Consider the following 19,225-nt stretch of genomic DNA (forward strand, 5'->3'; position numbering starts at 1 on the left):
AGAATGTCTAAAATTGACGCATAAGATAACTTTAAGATATCTTTAAAATTTCTTCCTATTCTGTTCACCGGGACGGAGAAACGCGGGGAAATGCGGAGTGACCCGCGCGCTGCTACCCCGTTCGTACAAATGCCGTTTAAAGAATGATAGCACGCGGAGAGCTCGTAAATACAACACGTGCTGTGTATACACGCGGCGCGCGCAGCCACGGCGTGTAAACAATGCTCAAGGTTGCGACAGCAACAATGTACGTATTTAAAATGAAATATTCGATACAATATTACAAATAATATCTGACTGACACGAGGCTGACTATAACGCGTCTTTTGATAACTCAACATTAAATGCTACATAAATCGTTATATTTGCAATCGAAATGTCCGGGGTTTTTGGTTTTGTAAGTCCTAGTTTTGAAAGTCCTAGTTTTGAAAGTTTTAATATGGCAACCTTATAGGGGGCGCAAGACGAGAGCTTTTTAACCTTTAAAATGGTTTGTTGAGGATAATGCAGCGGAAACATATATCCAGCACGTTACTACATATATATATATCCATCTGGACGAGAGACATAATGTTGCATAATATGCTATTTTAACAGTAGTAGCCGCTCATAAAGTAAGCGATAAACCCAATCGTCATCGCGGAAATGAGACAACAATAAACCTCGATACATTCGAATATTGTTTTAACATACTTTATTTAAAAGTGAAATTAATTTTCAATTTATTTATATAATGTATTTTGCAGATCTCCGTTTCTGCAAACTACAGGGGATGCAAATAATACATAAACTAAGTTAATGCAGGCAATATATTATTCTGCAGAAACGGGATGTTAAGAGGATAGTTATGCACGCCATGAACTGGTTATTCCGGAGTATACTTTTTGGAAGACGCGATAGAGACGACCGATAATTCTTATTACGTTCGATATATTTACTGGAAAACGTAATTTATTATGAATGGCGAGACAGAAAATTACCATACATTATTAATTAATCGCTAGATAAGCAAATAAAGCATGCTGTGTTTCAAAATGGTGCATAACGAAATGCCATTGCGACATACAAAAATTATCCGATAAAGTTGCATATTCAGTTATTTAATTTATAATAATCTAATTCTTTTGCTATTAAGAGTGTCTCATCTTGTCAATAAAAAGTAAAATCGAAAATGAAAAATTTGAGTTTCTTGTGACGAAGGAATTATTGATTGAGATGTAAACAGAAGCTCCCTTCTAATAAAGTTAAGTTGATATAATTTCAATAAAAGTCGATAAAATTAAGCTATGACTAAGGTCATTTGCTAAAATAGCTATAGATATATCTATAGATTAATAGAGCTATAGATATAGCTATAGATTAATAGAGTGCAATTCCCGTGACTGGTCTCATTATAGGAAAATTACAGATATCATGTTGCTTTCTGAGATATCAAACGTTCAGTAAAGACGCATGACTGCTTAGTTTGTTTTCTGACGAAAAATCAGCGTATTTTCGCGAATTCAATTTTCAATGCCAAAAACAGGTAAATTCTTCTTTACGCATATTCATTTTCATAAATCAAGGGGAGAGAATGATTAGTTAGACATTAAATTATTATCTATATTAAATTTATATCTGTAAAATTATATTTATAGACATATTTATTATATGTATTTTTATTTTTAATTATTCTTATCTTTGATCAATTTATTATTTTCATATATTTTTCAATTTTTTATATTGTTTGTAAAACAATAATATTATTTAAATATTTCTAGCAACATTTAACATGCTACGTTTAGATTTTCCTAAACTTTCTGTATATCGCGTAAAATTTTTGAAAGAAAAAGTTGACATACAATTTTATTTAATTATCCGGCTACATTTGCTAAGAATATATTTTATAATTAGTATATATTAGAATATATTTAGAGTTATATGTATAGTTAGAATATATTTTATAGTTTATATTATCGCCTTACTACAAAATATAATGTTTTGTTCCACTTCGAAAAAAAAGTTCCTTTTCAGTATCTGGCAATTAGCCAAATAATATTTGAGTTCTATGTTTAATATCGTTTGTATATTTTTGAATTCAGCGTAAAGAGCAGGAAAGAGAAACTTAAAATGATGCATGTAACAAAAATTGCATTCACTTGCGCGAGAATTTCGCATGTCTTATTCCAAATTTCAGCTCAACAAAATTATACCGGTTTCTATATTATTATTGTGTTCATGGGTTCCTCTTTTTCAGTAATGATTCACCGTACACATGGAATTACCATCGGCATTCTGTTCGGTTCTCATCTCAGTAGAGCGTGAACCATTGGCGAGGGAGGACGTGTGGCTTCTGTGTCTCTTGTCGGTACCATGTGCGGCATGCGCAATTGCAAGTGTAAAACGAAAATAAAGCATTTCGATTTTCTGCATTAATTTGAGGAAACAAATCGTCGCATCTGCAAATCGCATTAACGTTATCCGCATTTGTAAATATAGTTATCAGCACAATTGATCAAACAAATTGTAAATTAGAAAAATGGCATTAATCTAATCAACAGGTAAGATATCTAATAAACAAACCAATCTACTAGAAATAAGATACTTAAAATTAAGATCTGAAAACTGAATCACGAGAAATTAACAAGTTATTTCCTTTTTATTATTTTGCGTAATTTGTAATGAATATTTCTTATCGCGTTTTGTTTTTTAATCAACTAGAATTAAATCAAATTTAAAATGATTTGTATTATTTTTTTTTAATTAGCATAAATAAATTAAAATGTTATTATTTTATTTATATTATTTAAAAAAATATAAGTAAAGTAATAAAAATGTTAATATGATGTTTATCGTAAATTTTCAAAATACAATCTATGTCATTATGTTTTATATGATAATTAAATATATAAACAAAAAATAATGTTATTTGTGGATGCATTGTCATTACACATAAATATTTACAATTAAATAAAAACACATATAAATTAATATAAGAAGTAAAAGTTAACGTAATTTTAAGAAAGTTTTTATCAAATTTAATTAATTGTTTAATCTTGCTTTTTTGCGGAATTTTATTAAGAAATTTTCATTTATTAAATATACATATTAGACAATGTTGAGAGTAAGAAATTCGACATATAAATAAGATATAATATATATATTAATTTCAAATCATTACAAGATCTAAAAGTATTGTTTTTATTAATTTAATTTTATTTTATAATATCATTAACAGAAACTATTCTTCTAAAAATAGAACATTATTTGCGTCTTATAATTCTTTTTTACCTAGATTTTATAAACACAAAAATTGCGAATAAAACATAATCCCATCTTACTGCGAACTTATTTCACGCGCACATCGTTTTAAATTTTAATTTTATTATTTTATTGATTTCATCTTTGACCTTCCGAAATTACTACGCATGAATAATGAAGTTTTGTGTAATTATTAGCACACGTGCTCGCGTTATCGAATGTTGAAAGTTATTCAACACTTTGGTATATTTTTAGAAATCACAAAGCGTTCGACAAAAATAATCCACGAAGAGTGCGGAAATTCCTAAACGTAAGACAGATCTAATTCGTCGAAAGATTTTGAAAATTCTATTTCGATATAACATAAAAAAAATAATTTTGAAAAATCCAATGATACGATTAATAGTTCATTAATTTATTCAAATTTACAAATATTAAATAATAATAATTTATCTTCATTTATATAAATTTGATATGCACTCCTTTTCATAGTAGACATTTTAGAAATATTTATTTTCTATTACTTTTATAATAAATAATTAACTTATTATAATTATTGTATATTACCATTATAAAAACTTTTTTTATCATCCAATTGATAAAAATGTATGACTTCTTCTTCTAGATGTACAACAATTAATGTGTCACAGATAAAAATTCGTATGAAAGTTATTAAAAGCTCTGCATGCACATGGTTAATATGGATTTTTGCAAACAACACAAGTTTCTACATACACTTCCAAGACTCACAAAACAAATCATTTGGTCTTGGCAAGCCGAGAATGGCACAATATTTCAGATACCGGAAAAGAATCTATATTCGCCGGCCGAATGTTTCATCGAATTGATAAACGTCTCTGTCGCTATTTTCACCGCACTCGTTGCCATAATTTTAATTTTCAAGTACAAATGCAGCGTGAATCGCAAGTAAGTTGAAGAAAAAAATATCATATTTAAATCAATTTTTAATAATTGTAATAATTTTAGTTAAGTTTACACTATATATAAGTATAAACATAAGCACGAAAATTCATATTCTAAATATTAAACTTTATTTGTAATTTATAAAAAATAATTATTTTATGCGATTAATTAAATTAATAGAGATATTATTTTACAACATTGAAAAACTCATATGAGATATGAATTATTGATTACACACATGCTTTCGTGTAACGTTGTATTTTAATTAATCACACAAATATTCAATGAGATATAAAACTTTTCGGGATCACAGGGATTTAATCAATATAAATTTTAATTAAACGAAAAATGCTTTATTCCCTTGGGGATGCCCCATGATTCAAGCGAGGGTTATGTTTCTGTCAAGGAATTTGCTCCACTTGATGCCATAAGCCGCCAGTAATTGTGCGTCATCCTTAATTCAATATTCAAGGCACACAAAGTATTTATCATTTTTCCACGTTACTCCTAGAATAATTATATATAACAATTCCAAGTAACTAATATTATTCCCCTTATTGTACAAAGGTCAATAATTATATGTAGTCATCAGAAAGTCAGAAGTGGTAATTTAATAATTCTATTTATATATTATACATATATTATACATATTATATTCTATAATAATTAGGTTGCAATGGTAAATAATAAAAGCTGACAGAATTTTATTCGTTAAAACGTTCAGTTTTCCAGTTATTCTTTTACGAAATGTGTTGATGATAATTAATGGAGCGTTTCTCGAAAAAACATTGATTATTTTTCTACACACCACATAGCAATGCAGCTTCACGTTTCTCAGAAGCAACTGACTACGAATCGCTTAATTCTCTGGTATTTTCATAAATGGTGTGTCTCAATATCGTCTTTGCTCGAAATTCCTTTAATTAATTACGTGATACGAGCACACATTTATTGCAAATTTTGAACTTACATATATCAATATATTTATTATTAAAAATATTTTAATAAATGTAATTAAGTGACTAGAAAAATGAAATTTTGTTTTATTTAAGATGTTTCAACAGTAAGAAAATCTTTTTTTATATTTTAAAAACTATAAAGGAATTTGTTAACTGATATTACTTGAAGATTGCTGTTTAAAGATAAATTATCTTGATTTATAATAAACATACAAATAAACTTTCGCTATAATATTGATTATGTTTACTGTGTAATATCATAGTTCAATGTTCGGTATACATACACAGAGCAATTATTAAGTCTCGCCGCCAGGTCTTACTCAGCAATTACTTTACACGTAAGCACTATATTGTATAAGCGATAACAGCAAGCGTGTTCCTGGGACGTGTAAAATTTTTGTCGCGGAAATGAAGCAATCCCGTTAATCGTGATCGACGTACTTTATCGACACCAAGAGACTTTTCATTACGCGCGGGCAATTAATGAAACGGAATGCCGGAATGCACTCGTGCATGAAAGAGGCGCCTCGTATTAATTACTGGAATAATTTATAACAGGTTGTAACTTGGATCTTTTTCTCTCCCAGAGTAAATGTATATTTTCTTATACACATGATCATCAATTCGCGTCATCGAAGATCGTCATTCGAAGATTATAAGCACATTGACTAATAGAAAAATGTATTTCTCTCTTTCCCTCATAAATTTTTTTCTTATATTTTAATATCCTAAAATATAACATAAAACATAATTCTAAACTTCTGTATGTTAAATTATGTTAAACTTCTGTTACGTTTAATTCTTTTATTTTAATTGTTAAAATCTTTGCGTAATTTTTAATAAAAAATTTTAAATTATCATTTTATTTTTTATATATAAGAAGTTTTAATTTAAAGGAATTTAATTATGATCTCCTTAAATTTAATAAATCCCTTACATTAGCAAGTTGTATTCATCGTTAGTATTTACATTTTTTTTTTTTATTTCCTTCATTGTTTTACGGAATGTTCACGTATTTACATCTTAAGCGAATCACCGTTTTCCCAAAGAAGGCACAACAAGAATATGCTGGGTAACGTCAGACACAACATACGGGACTTTCACCGTTTACTTTGTTACTTGTAACTTTGCAAGAACATGGCCCGCGCAGCAGATTGCAAGAAGAGTAATTTAGTAATTATACAATGTATTGCTTTCTTCTACTTCGCTATCGAACTCAGAAGAAAACTTGTTTCGAAGTTGCGATTTCAGTCGTCTATAAATTAACTAACTTCACGTACACACACTGCTTCGGTCATTATCACGGAATTAATAATAGACTACATAAATAGAACCTTCAATATATCAATAAAATTCTCAATGAATCATCTTTACATGTTTTTTTAATGAAAATAAAAGTAGACGAATATGGAATACACGAGCTATAATTTTTTATTTCATTAAGCCACAAAGTAGGCTTATAAATATAAATATTATTTTACAATATGCATTCTTCTAATATTCTCCAGTTTTTTAATATTTAATTTATATTTAACAAAAATACCTGTGCAAACATAGAATGAAATGATATCGTTGACATCAATGGCACCGCGACATAACGATAGACTCGAGAAATTACGCGAAATGACTCAGAGGCCACTTAGGTTCATTAAGATGCATACAAACCCAAACTCTAATCATCTTATTTTTACCTGTTGAATACGTCTGCATACCTGACGAGATTACAAAATGTTTATAACGAAATATTTCAATGTTTCTTGAGTTTTTCATTGAAGCATTTGAGCAATCGTTATCAATTTATATGAAATTAATTCTATATTATAATTGATATGCATGCGGGAATTTAATTAATTATATAATACAATATGAAACTTTTCAGGTAAGAATCATAATGAGAATATACATAAAAAATTAAAAATTTGTGTGTGTGTGCCTATTAAAATGATTAATTAAAATTAAATTGCGATTTTATCTTGTTAATATTTCAAACAAAAAGAAAATTTTTACTTCCTGTTTGGAAAAGAATATTGAAAGAAAATTTTTGTTTTTCGAATAAAGACTGTTCACTTTATTATTTTACCTTGAATTTTGCCTATATATAAGTCTTTATTAAATAACATTCAAGAAGTTGCTAACTTATGATTTTGTACTTAAAATCACACATACATTTATTATATAATTATTTAAATAACAATTGCACAGTAAAAAATCAATCTTTGTATTTAATAAATATTTATATAAAACAGATATAATTAATATGAGTATAACATAGACATTTTTATTATAGTTTTTCTAAGTCGCTGTTGCCGCTTCACGTCAGTAGGACTTTACTTTGTATACTATTACTGTTGATTCTTTCTTTGGAACTGTGTGAATCTATGCTGACATCGATCTCATTATCGTCGATTTTAACGATGATTGCTATACTATCTTGTTGGATATTACATCGCGAAACCGAAATCAGGGACGGTTTTGGTACTGCCGTGTCGGCAGGGGGATTTGCAATAATCGGTCTTTCACGAGCGTGGAAGTTTTTATACTTATGCAGGTATCTCTATTGATAATTACCAACAATTATTAATATAAATATAATCTTAGCCTTGGTTTTTTGCGTTTAACGTGTCATTTTGTGAGAATTCACTAAAACAATCTTATTTATAAAACATCACTAATTAATCATCAAATTAAATATATTTGTATCAAGTTTTTTCGTTAAAATGTTATTATTTTAGACTTGGTTTATCCATTCAATCTGTTCGCGTTACGACAACAGGAATCACGGCTGCTTGCTGCGGATTGTTAGCTTTTATTGATTCTTATACTCTTTATCGTATGGTAAGTCTGTATTATTTAATTTAAACAGCTCTTTAAATTAAAATTTGCGATTTACTTTTAAACTTGTGCACAATGATGTTAGATTTTTAAATGCGAAATAAATTTTTTGTAAATAATTTTGTTAAAATACTCTATAAAAAATCCTCAAGTCTTTAAAAGATAAAATTGATATTTATAGAAAATTAATAATTAACATTTCATAGAGTATGTTTTACAATAGAATAGAAGCCAAAGTAATATTTTTACCTAATTTATTAATTAATTTATTATTATTATATTATTTTAATCGACATTAATGCAATTAGAAGCTAATAAAATAGAAGAAATAAAACTCGTTGTTTTGTCTCAAATTCCAAGAAGTTAAAAGTTAGAAGTTCTTAGATTTGAAAAAAAAAATAAAATTGTCATCGTGCGGTCTGAACTAAAAAAAGAAAAAAAAACAGAATTTTCTAAGAGAAAATTTTGATAAAGAAATGTTTCAAATTGAAAAATTATAATATAATTTAATCTTATTTTTATCCTTTCTTCCAGAGGAAAACATTTTACTTTCTTTTTCCCCATTTCTTTCGAGTTGATAAATAATCTTTCGAAATGCGCATTCTCACAACTTATGGCAGAGCATTTGCAAACATTCGACGATTCTTCCATCTCACAGGAATGCATTAAAATCTTACCCACCCCGTTTGCATTTACGACTTCCTCAACTCGATAAAAGCAAATAGCACCTGCAACGTTTTACTCCTGTCTTTTCCCAGCGTAGAATATCGAATATATAAACATCGCGTCGTCCGGCACTTCAGCCTGTTTTCTCACTGCAAATATATTCGCGATGATGATATTTCGGCTTCGGTCATTAGATGCAAAGGAGCAGGCGGTACACCGTTCAGAGTCCTGATAGCGCGCGGAACTCCTACGTGTTCTCCACCTCGCCGTTCCTCAGCAGGATCACCTTCCACTGGGTAACTGACCTGCTGTTACACGGTTACCAGATGCCGCTCGAACTCCATGATCTTGGACAACTTCCAGACGAAGAGACCACGAGGAATCAGTTCAAACGTTTTCGCGATATTTACGAGACCGAGAAGGTAGCCATTTTACGTCTCCTTCTCTCGAGAAAGATTTCACAAAAATTAATTCCGTTTGCAACAATGAGCTCTCAGTAATATAATTTGAGCAATCCAAAAGTAATTAAAATATATTATTATTATTATTATTATTATTATTATTACATTTAGTGTTATAAAATTGTCATATATTATCTCTCATTATTGTATATAATTCTGAAGATTAATTAAATTTTTGGCAAATTTTAGTTTCAGTAGTATTATTTAAATTATGTCCCACGCAGTTTATTTTTGTATTATGTTCTATATATATATTTATAGCTTGAATCACGCTTAATTAAATTTCTAGCTGCGATGCCGTGGACAAAAATTATCTTTATGGAAATGTTTCTGGAAACGTATATGGTTGACTTTTCTGGCGGGTAGCATCTTGAAGTTATTTGGTGATGCCATGACTTTAGTAGGTCCGATGACGATTCCAATGATTATTAATTATGCATCAAATCTTCAGAACAGAAATGTAACATATGAAAATATTCCCTCGAAGGTATTTCCTCTCTTTGTTATTCTTCAAATTCATTTGAATTTCGTTTTCAAATATACTTTAATTATCTAAATTTATAATCTTTTAGGGAACAATGGTATTTTCTCAAATTCTGAAAAATGGATATTTTCTGGGGATTATTATTTTCTTTGCCACAATCTTGCAGAGCACGTTAAAACAAGCTTCCACGCATGTGCTATGTGTCGGAGGAATACGTTTGCGAACAGCTCTTCAGGTATTTTATTATTGTGTTTTACACAAGATTCCAGATTTTAATATGTGAAGCATCTAATTTAGAAATTTGAATTTAGAAATTATATTGAGTTAAAAATTTAGAAATTGTATAAATTGAATTTGAATTTAGAAATTGTTCCTTTTTTTTATTTTTGATGCGTTTAAAACTTTGCGAAATATCAAACGCTAATGGAATCTTAATTAATTAATAAACAATTGAATTGTTTAGGCACTGATTTATGATAAAGCTCTTCGATTATCTTTTTCGAGTATCTCCGAGGAAGAAAAGCTATCGAACAAAGATAAAGAACAACATTGTCAACAACAAACAACTGATGTTGGAACTCTGACAAATCTTATGGCCGAAGATGCGTACAATGTAATGAATTTTTTTTGGATTATTCATTACATCTGGGCCGTTCCATTAAAAGTAAAGACATTTAAATAGATAGATATGCACATAGACGTAGATAAATACGTATTATATAACGCTATATTTAAGAAAAAAAAAACTTTTCCCAAATTATACAAAATTATGTAAAATAATTTTATAAATTTTGGTAATACCGTTTAATTGGTTTAACAGATTACTGCCATTATCTTCCTTTTGTATTTGAAATTGGGTAAGAGTGCAATTATCGGAGTAAGTTGTTGCATATTAATCGTTACACCAATGCAGCTGCTTCTCGGGAAACGAATGTCCGAAAATTCCAAATTCATAGCGGTAAGGAAGTTACATATATGCATTGTTTCCCAAATTTTGAGTCTTATTCTTAGATCTTTAATTTTCCAATTCTTTAGGAAAAGAGCGATGCACGTCTTCGTTTACTTAATGAAATTCTTCAAGGGATACGATTTATTAAGCTGCACGCCTGGGAAAATTTATTTGAAAATCGCATACGCAAAACTAGAGATCAGGAATTAAAGCTGTTGAAAAAGGATTCTATATACTGGACGCTCATCAGTAAATAACTTTCCTTTTTATTACAATATTTATTAATTATAAGTATTTTAGATTTTTGTCTTACTTTATTTGCTAATAATTTCTTTTATATATAATAATATATAATAATAATAATTCTTATAATTCTTTTAATAAAAGAAAATTTAATATAGGTAAGAAAAATCGGTAAAATAATTAATATTGCAGACTTCTTAACACACGTTTTCTCCGTTCTGGTAACTCTCTTCACATTCGGAATTTACTTCTGGTTGGAGGAACAAAATCTTGATGCGGGAAACGTTTTTGCCAGTCTCGCACTCTTTTCGCAGCTAACTGTGCCGCTCTTCATCTTTCCGGTGATAGTGCCGATTATCATCAATGCCATGGTGAGGAATAACATTCTTAGGATACTACTTCTTAAACCTATTCTCTTTAAATTTGAGACATTCTTTCTTTCTTTTTGTAGATTTCCACAACAAGACTAGAAGAATATCTTCAGCTTCCGGAGATCATGAATATTCTTCCCGAACCAAGCAATCGAAAATTGACGACAAATATTTTTTCAAAGACAAATTCATATATCGATAATGATGTGAGTTTTCTTTATTCTTTCTTTATCTATATTCTTTTCTTTATTGTGAGTTATTTTATTTTTTAAATAAAATATTGAAATATATGTGATGAAACAACAAAAGGTCAAAATTATCAAGGCTAACTCCTCTCATCATGTATTTGTCATAATTCTGCTTTATAAATTTTTATTATAATTTTTGCTTTACGAAATTTTTATTATAATTTTTGCTTTAAATTACGAAATTATTAAATATATATGTTTCAAAGAAATAATAACAGGTTGACATGACATGTTATTTTCTTCAAGGTAGAAGCAATTAATAACGTTACAACTTTCGGATCGTTGGGCAATATCATGAAGGATGATGAAGATACACGAGAAGTTTTGCGTGAATTCAATTTGCCAATTGACTCTTCTACCGATACAGTATTTGAAAAAGAGACAGAAATCCCGGAATCTATTCTCAAAGTTACACCAAGTACTTTCGCCTGGAGATCTGATGAAAATACATTGATGATTAATGCTCTCAATTTCCCGCGAGGTAAATAATGTTAAAAATAGGACACAAATTTCGAGATATTAAACAACATATTATAGATATAAAAATTTAATACATTTTTCATTTAGTTAAATGTAATGAATTAAAAACATTAAATTCCTAGGACAATTGACTATAATAACAGGAAAAACCGGAAGTGGAAAGACTTCCTTACTGTTGGCGCTCTTAGGAGAGATTCAAAAAACAAGCGGAAGCGTTGCATGGACCAAGTAATATACAACAAGAAAAAAAGAAAGAAACGAACGATAAAACGATAGATTCTAATTATGATGATAATAAATCTTTATCGACTAAAAATTTCATAAGTTGTTTTTCAGGGGTTTGAAGATCGCTTATGTGGCGCGACAACCATGGCTCCAAAATGCAACCTTGAAGGACAATATTCTCTTCGGTTCTCCATATCGGTCACGAAGATATCGCAATGTGCTATATGCGTGTGCTCTTCAACCGGACATAGACATACTTCCCGATCGAGATCTAACGAGAATAGACGAACGAGGAATCAATTTGAGTGGCGGACAGAAGCAAAGGGTTGCCATAGCTCGAGCTCTTTACAGTGATACCGATGTTGTGCTCTTGGTTCGTTTCCTTTATAGTTTAAATTTTTAACGTCAATTTTCTGTACAAAATATTTATATGCAAATACAACTGAAAATTGCTTACAGGACGATCCATTGTCGGCATTGGATCAACATGTCGGTCAACAGATCTTCGATCACGGTATAAAAAAGCTCTTGCTGAGAAGTGGTCGGACAGTAATTATGATCACTCACAGACTGGAGTTATTATCATCTGCTCATCAGGTTTTATTTTTATACTTTATGCTATTTTTTTAAAGACTCAATATGTATTACACAATACACAAATGAAATATGTCTTTGTTATTCTACACGCACTATTAGATTAAGAATTATTTATTCATTGAATAATTTACAGAAACAATGAATAAAAAGAACAATTGATAGCTGTTAGAAGAAGACAAAAAGTTAAGAAAATAAGAAGTTGCATACAATGTTATTTTAAGGTAATTGTCATGGATGGTTGTCGAGTTCGCGCGGTCGGAACAAAATCCAGCATCGAAGACGTGGATCCTGAATTAGCAGCAGAATGGCGAATCATGAATTCAAGACAACGCGAGGACGAAAAGCGTTTTCAAAAAACTGCTGAAGACAGATGGTCCTTGATTAAACTAGTCTACAAGATCGGATTGAACAAAGTGAGAAACCACGCTAGTGACGAGCGTGATGTACATGTAGTAACTAATAAAAAGTTCAAATACATTAATGTCATTTCTGATAAAGTTCAATACAGAAATAGTTTTATCGTAAAAATATATATAAATAATAACATGTTAACATTATTTTATTGCAAACGTTTTAGAATCCACCAGCGTTCATACCTTTAAGACTGCGCCGAGAAGCTTTATCCGGATCAATGTATTGGAGTCATGTTTTCACGGATTTTTCAATATCAGCACAAGAATGGGAAACTGCTAGGAAAGGATCAATAACGCATAGTAACATCGTTAGATTTCCGAGTTTTCAAATGCAAAAACAACCAGCATCGATTTTTTGTCGACAGAACAGCACGCCAGTGATTCGTGAAAATCGACGCATATCAAGGTAGATTTTGAAACATTCATTTCATTTTTAAAAAATTTATTTTATTTTTTCGAACATTTCAGATAAAAACTCAAGTCAGTCAATATTTACTCACAGATTACTTTTTATTTAAATTTCTTTGCGATTACAAAATAGGTTATTTATATGAAATAATATACATTTATATTTTTTTAGTATTCAACAAATTTAATATTCTATTGTTTTATTTCTTTATAGAAGAAGAAATAACACTTATAATAATGGACAACCCAGCAGCGTACTAAAGCAATTATTCTCTGGAAGGTTTTAAATTTTTGTTTTTTACAAATAATGTATAATGATAAAATACAATCAAAAATGTATGAAAATAATAATGTATGAACGTATGAAAATGCAAATTTTAGATATCCGGATGAAATAGTAATGAATAAAGACAAAAATACTCTGTCTCAATTGATGCCAGGTCCCAATAAGTAATTATACCAGAATAAATTTTTAAAAAATATAAATGAATAATTGAAAATTAAATATTCCATTCGCTTTTTTTTTTTAGGATTACTCAGCATCATGATCAGTACCATCATTTTCCAGTGAAACAATCGTTGGAATTGCGAACTACCGATGAAATGGACAACTTAGAAGAAAGTTAGTTTTATAATTATCAGAATTATTAATAATAATATTTTTAAATGTTTATTTAATTATTTACAAATTCTTTTTCATCTTCTCTTTTCTTAAGATTTATAAAAAATATTCAATTCTGATATCTAAATCTTTCTCTCAGCTTTGAACGAAGATGATGTAAACGAACAAGATAAACTTGAAGTTGACGATAAAAGTGGAATGGTCACTAGAATGATTTGGATGGAGTATCCAAAAGCAGCTGGATGGATACCAGAATTAATTTACGTCATAGCAGCATTAATCTTTCAAGTCCTTCGTGTATATACTGATTTCTGGTTGAGTGAATGGATGGAGGAAAGGATTCATTCGCCGTTGAACGTAAATAGACATTAATGCACGTGGATATTATTACGATTAATTTCACAATGATAAAAATATCGCACTCACGTATCGCTCAACGATCCATAATTAGAATTACCAAATCTGCATCGAAACGAAAGTCAGTAATTAATTGATTACACATCCTATGTCTAATATTATCGAGTCAAGACTAAAGTTATTATTATTACGAAAAGATATTGGTATTGATGCTTAAAAATTGAAAATGATTAATGAAAATTGTTTTTGCAACGAAGAAAAATGTAATGTATTCTTTAAATTTCTTTAGAATAATTTTGATCCTTTTACAGACGATGTCCTATTCTATGATGTATATCATCATATCTGTAACCTCCATTTTTTTATCGATACTCTACAATGTATCAGGACAATGGGCAGGTGCTAGAGCGAGACGGAAATTACACCAACAAGCTATCGCCGGACTTCTTGGCGCACCCATTTCATTTTTTGATTGTAATCTTGTTGGGAAAATCCTAAGTAGATTCAGTACAGATATGAGTGTCATAGATAAGGTAAATAAAGATTTCGATATTACAATTATATTTTTTGTATTTTGCAATCATGAGATTATTAAATGTTACACAAATATTGTCAAAAATAATTAATTAACGAATATAAAATTATCTTTAATTAAATTTAAATTAAATTACTCTGTGTTTTCTTAAGAAAATGGCTACGGCAATCAAAAGATTAACATCTTTTGCACTACTCTGTGGTTCGGTAATGCTAATCAATGTTATTACCTCACCATGGTTCTTAATTACCGTTGTACCAATTAGCTGCGCTTATTATGCGTTGCAAAAATTCTACAGGCGGACCGCTAGGCAATTGCAATGTCTAGATGGCAGGTATTAAAAATTATGATCTCGCGTGTATAAAAATTTTGTTAAATTTGTTTATATATACATTGGTTCACTTTCTCGTTAGAATATATAACTAATTACATAATGTTTCAAGTACGAGAGGACCGGTAGTAGCGCATTTCTCAGAAACTTTGTCTGGACTTCCAACACTGCGGGCATTCAAGCAAGAGAATCGCTTCATGGAGGAGATCATGAAACGTCTCGACATAAATACCAACGCATTTCTCATTCTGAACAGTAGCAGCAGATGGTTCGGCATCGCATTGGTAAAAACCAAGTATAATAAACATCATAAAATTTAAGCCAATTCATAAAGGCTGATCTTTTGTTTAATAATTATAATTAATCTTCAAAAATTACTCACGTTATTATTATCAAATTTGTTGTATTATCGTAGCTTTATTATAAACAATAGATATGGTTACATAAATCACAGGATATCTAAAGTTTTTAATTTTAATGACACAATTTTAATTTTCATTGTCTTGTAAATAATTGTAGGATTATTTGGGCGCCGTTATCGTGGTCATAGCCATCTCTACGGCATTACTTTCTGTGGAATTATATCCAAATCGCGTAACACCTAGATTAGTAGGTCTAGCGATCAATTATACTCTTTTAGTACCGATGTTAAATTGGATGATCAAATTTAGTGCAGAGATCGAGTTGTATATGGGGAGCGTAGCTCGAATTTGCGCTTATAGAAACGTATTACCTGAGAAACTTCACGAAAACGGTAATTGTTTCAGCCTGAAATCAGTGTCATTAATTTAGGAATAAAAAGTTCATATGTTATCATTATTAAAGTTTTGTGTTTGATATGTAATATCAAAGCAAACATCGCAGATAAAATCTGAACATTTAATATACTACAAGTGCATTTTAGATTCTTAACGTATTAATACCGATAAATATCCATAAACGAAATTTATCATTAATCTATTATAATGTTACATAATTTTTAGTTTATGACATGCGCAAACTAAATCTAATAAACAAGCGATAATTTTTGTTGTTGAAAATTCTATTATTAAATATTAGTTGATTTATAATCGCAAGATTTGCGATAATCTTTCATCTTTTCTTATATTATCATTATCTATCAAAACGATATCGTACATAGTATCTCAATTATATTTAAATATCGATCAGTATCTGGCATTGGCGATGAATCAACTTCCGGAAACTGCTTAGCGCTTATTCATGTATTATTGAAAATACAAAGTACTAAGTCTCGTATGATGTAAAAATATTTTTCGCTCATCGAATAATATTTAATTCCATTATCTTTCTTATTATACACACGCTAATTTTATTTGTCGGATTTTAGGTGTACGAGTTGCCAATGATTGGCCGAATAAGGGCGAGATCGTTTTCGAAAATGTCTGTTTGCGCTACGATGTAAACAGAAACCCGGTAATTACAGATTTATCGTTGAAAATACCAGCTAAGCAAAAGGTATTCAATAATAATCTATAGTTAAAACAATAATTAAAATAATATACAATTATATAAATAAAATTATGTATATGTGATAATATAAATATAATCATTATAATTACTAAGTTTTTCTAATATTATGCATATTTTTTTATTTTATTTAATATGCATTTTATTATACAATTATTAATATTTATAGTTAGGTATTTGTGGAAGAACTGGTAGCGGAAAATCATCGACTGTGATGGCTCTCTTTCGATTGATCGAAATCAGTCAAGGACGCATCTTACTGGATGGAATTGACATCCGGAAAGTACCTCTTCAAATATTGCGATCGCGGTTATCGGCCATACCGCAAGATGCAATAATGTTTAGCGGCACAATCAGGTAAACAATACAATCGCAAATCTCTTATTACTGCAAAACGTCTAGTCTTTGATTCTCGCGGTTTACAAATATATTCGTGTTGCATCTAATCGTCAATCACAAAGCATACAAAATCTTCATTCAAGGATTACATATTTGAGCTTAAAACTAATCACTGTTCGTAGAGAAAATTTAGATCCGTTTTCACAACATAAGGATCAAGAGATCTGGCGAGCCTTGGAGCTCTCACAAATCAAGGACGTCATAGCTTCGCATCCCGAGGGACTGGGTATGTGACAATAATATGCGCGACGCCAATATAAAATAACATGATAAATATATTTAAAAATCATAAAATGATAATAAAGTAATAAAATATATTTAAAATGATAATCTAGGATAATTGAAATTAACTTTGGCGTAGGTCTCGAGGTACGAGAAGGCGGTGAGAACTTTTCAGCCGGTCAATTGCAGCTGCTTTGCGTGGCACGTGCGATTCTTCAACGATCGAATATCATCGTACTCGACGAAGCGACTAGTGCGCTCGATATAGCCACCGAGAAGTCACTCTTAAAAGCCGCTGCTGTCGCTTTCGAGGACAAAACTGTAATCACTATCGCGGTTAGTAAGCATATGCTATAAACTGGGTAAACTGGGTACATACTTTGATTAAACGATCGATATTTCCTGTATGTTGAGTCGACTAATTTTAATCGCAGTCTGATCGATTTTCTGTGTTTTTTGAATTAAACAAGTTATTAATTAAATATATGCTCAATTTGCATACTTGTTAAATTTAATATTGTTTCTTAAATTCTTAAATTTAAGATTTAAATGATATATTATGATAATACAGTTACAATTAATTAAATTGTTTTAAGTTGTTAATAAATTTCTTGTTGTTGATAAAATTGAAAATAATTTTAATTATATTTCTAGAAATTACCCATGTATGTAATAGATAGCAAAGTGTCATAAAAATGATATTAATAATTTTATTAATAATTTTAGAAATTATTCATGTAGTAGATAAAAGTGTTATAAAAAAGAAAATTATAGGTAAGTGAAATTGAAAAGTGCGATAAAGAAGCGACAAATGTTTCTCAATATTTTCTAAAATCTCTACGCTCAAGAATTTCATCTTGTTAGAATAGAATAAAGGTAACAAATTTTAATAAAACTAATTTTTTATGCAGCATCGCGCGGCGGCTTTATTGGATTGCGATCGCATTCTCGTTTTCGACGAGGGCAAAATCATCGAAGAAGGTACACCGGCGGATTTAATGCAAAGGCAAAATGGAGTCTTCTCCGCGATGATCAAAGCGGTTGAGCAAGGCGGTAAACAATGATGAAAAAAATCATGACGGAGTATCAATTAACTCCACTGATACAGCGGAGTTCAATTTAAGATACAAATTGAAAGACTGCTTTAGAATAGAAATATAAAGTTTTTTTTTTTTATAATTTAAAGATGTTATAGGAATTCATGATAAGGAGCTTTATTTTTTATACTAATCTGACACGCGTGATTAATTTACTACTTTTATACAATGTCTTCATTTTATAACATACATAAGTACAATACATTTGAAATTATAATTTATAAATATATGAAAGATCACGGCTTATCCTTATTCTAAGACCCAAACGCAACGCCCGGTATATTGCACGGATAAGAGTGCCAAACGATAATAATTATATATATATATATATATATAACCAATATCCCCACATCGTCGGCTGTATCTACCATCGCAGAAAAGGTGAGCGCGTTTTTCTGTTAGTGGCACCGAAGCCGGTCTGTCGATAGCACTGGAGTTGTTTCGCTTATCAGCACTTTTCGGCTCCGATTGAGTAAATTGGTGAAACGGTGACGATAAGCTTAACATACGCTGTGAACATACGATATGAAGAAAAAACATATTTTATTGACACAATTGTCCCATGAAGTTACTTGTATCTGCAGTTGTGATTAATAAATTAATTAAGATAAATCGTGAATTTTTGATTGATCCAAATTTGTAAAAAAAAAAAAATAAAAATTAATTAATCGATT

The 19,225-nt window shown here is 29.8% G+C and overlaps 1 protein-coding gene across 2 annotated transcripts; it reads left to right on the forward strand.

The window, feature by feature from the left end:
* Window positions 1-445: 445 nt before the first annotated feature.
* Sur (Sulfonylurea receptor) lies at window positions 446-19,211 on the forward strand. 2 transcript variants are annotated; one of them, XM_089074834.1, is made up of 33 exons: window positions 449-614; window positions 747-1,525; window positions 2,237-2,540; window positions 3,866-4,167; window positions 7,411-7,671; window positions 7,856-7,958; window positions 8,816-9,043; window positions 9,372-9,569; window positions 9,655-9,801; window positions 10,030-10,230; window positions 10,387-10,524; window positions 10,602-10,764; window positions 10,951-11,129; window positions 11,210-11,335; window positions 11,624-11,858; window positions 11,980-12,085; window positions 12,194-12,455; window positions 12,542-12,679; window positions 12,901-13,092; window positions 13,257-13,498; window positions 13,715-13,780; window positions 13,882-13,950; window positions 14,031-14,122; window positions 14,262-14,479; window positions 14,791-15,012; window positions 15,167-15,348; window positions 15,458-15,629; window positions 15,865-16,099; window positions 16,694-16,821; window positions 17,003-17,190; window positions 17,355-17,458; window positions 17,594-17,790; window positions 18,366-19,211. In XM_089074834.1, the coding sequence occupies exons 4-33, from the start codon at window positions 3,926-3,928 to the stop codon at window positions 18,516-18,518; spliced, it is 5,187 nt and encodes a 1,728-aa protein (XP_088930960.1). In that variant the 5' UTR covers window positions 449-614; window positions 747-1,525; window positions 2,237-2,540; window positions 3,866-3,925; the 3' UTR covers window positions 18,519-19,211. The 2 variants fall into 2 exon arrangements, 1 of the variants encoding a protein (XP_088930960.1); XR_016138783.1 differs by lacking the exons at window positions 15,865-16,099; window positions 17,355-17,458; window positions 17,594-17,790; window positions 18,366-19,211 and having other exon boundaries at window positions 446-614; window positions 17,003-17,142.
* Window positions 19,212-19,225: the final 14 nt, after the last annotated feature.

Source organism: Pogonomyrmex barbatus, unplaced genomic scaffold, assembly GCF_055798465.1.
Source record: "Pogonomyrmex barbatus isolate J1 unplaced genomic scaffold, ASM5579846v1 scaffold18, whole genome shotgun sequence".
NCBI classification, from domain to species: Eukaryota; Metazoa; Arthropoda; class Insecta; order Hymenoptera; family Formicidae; genus Pogonomyrmex; species Pogonomyrmex barbatus.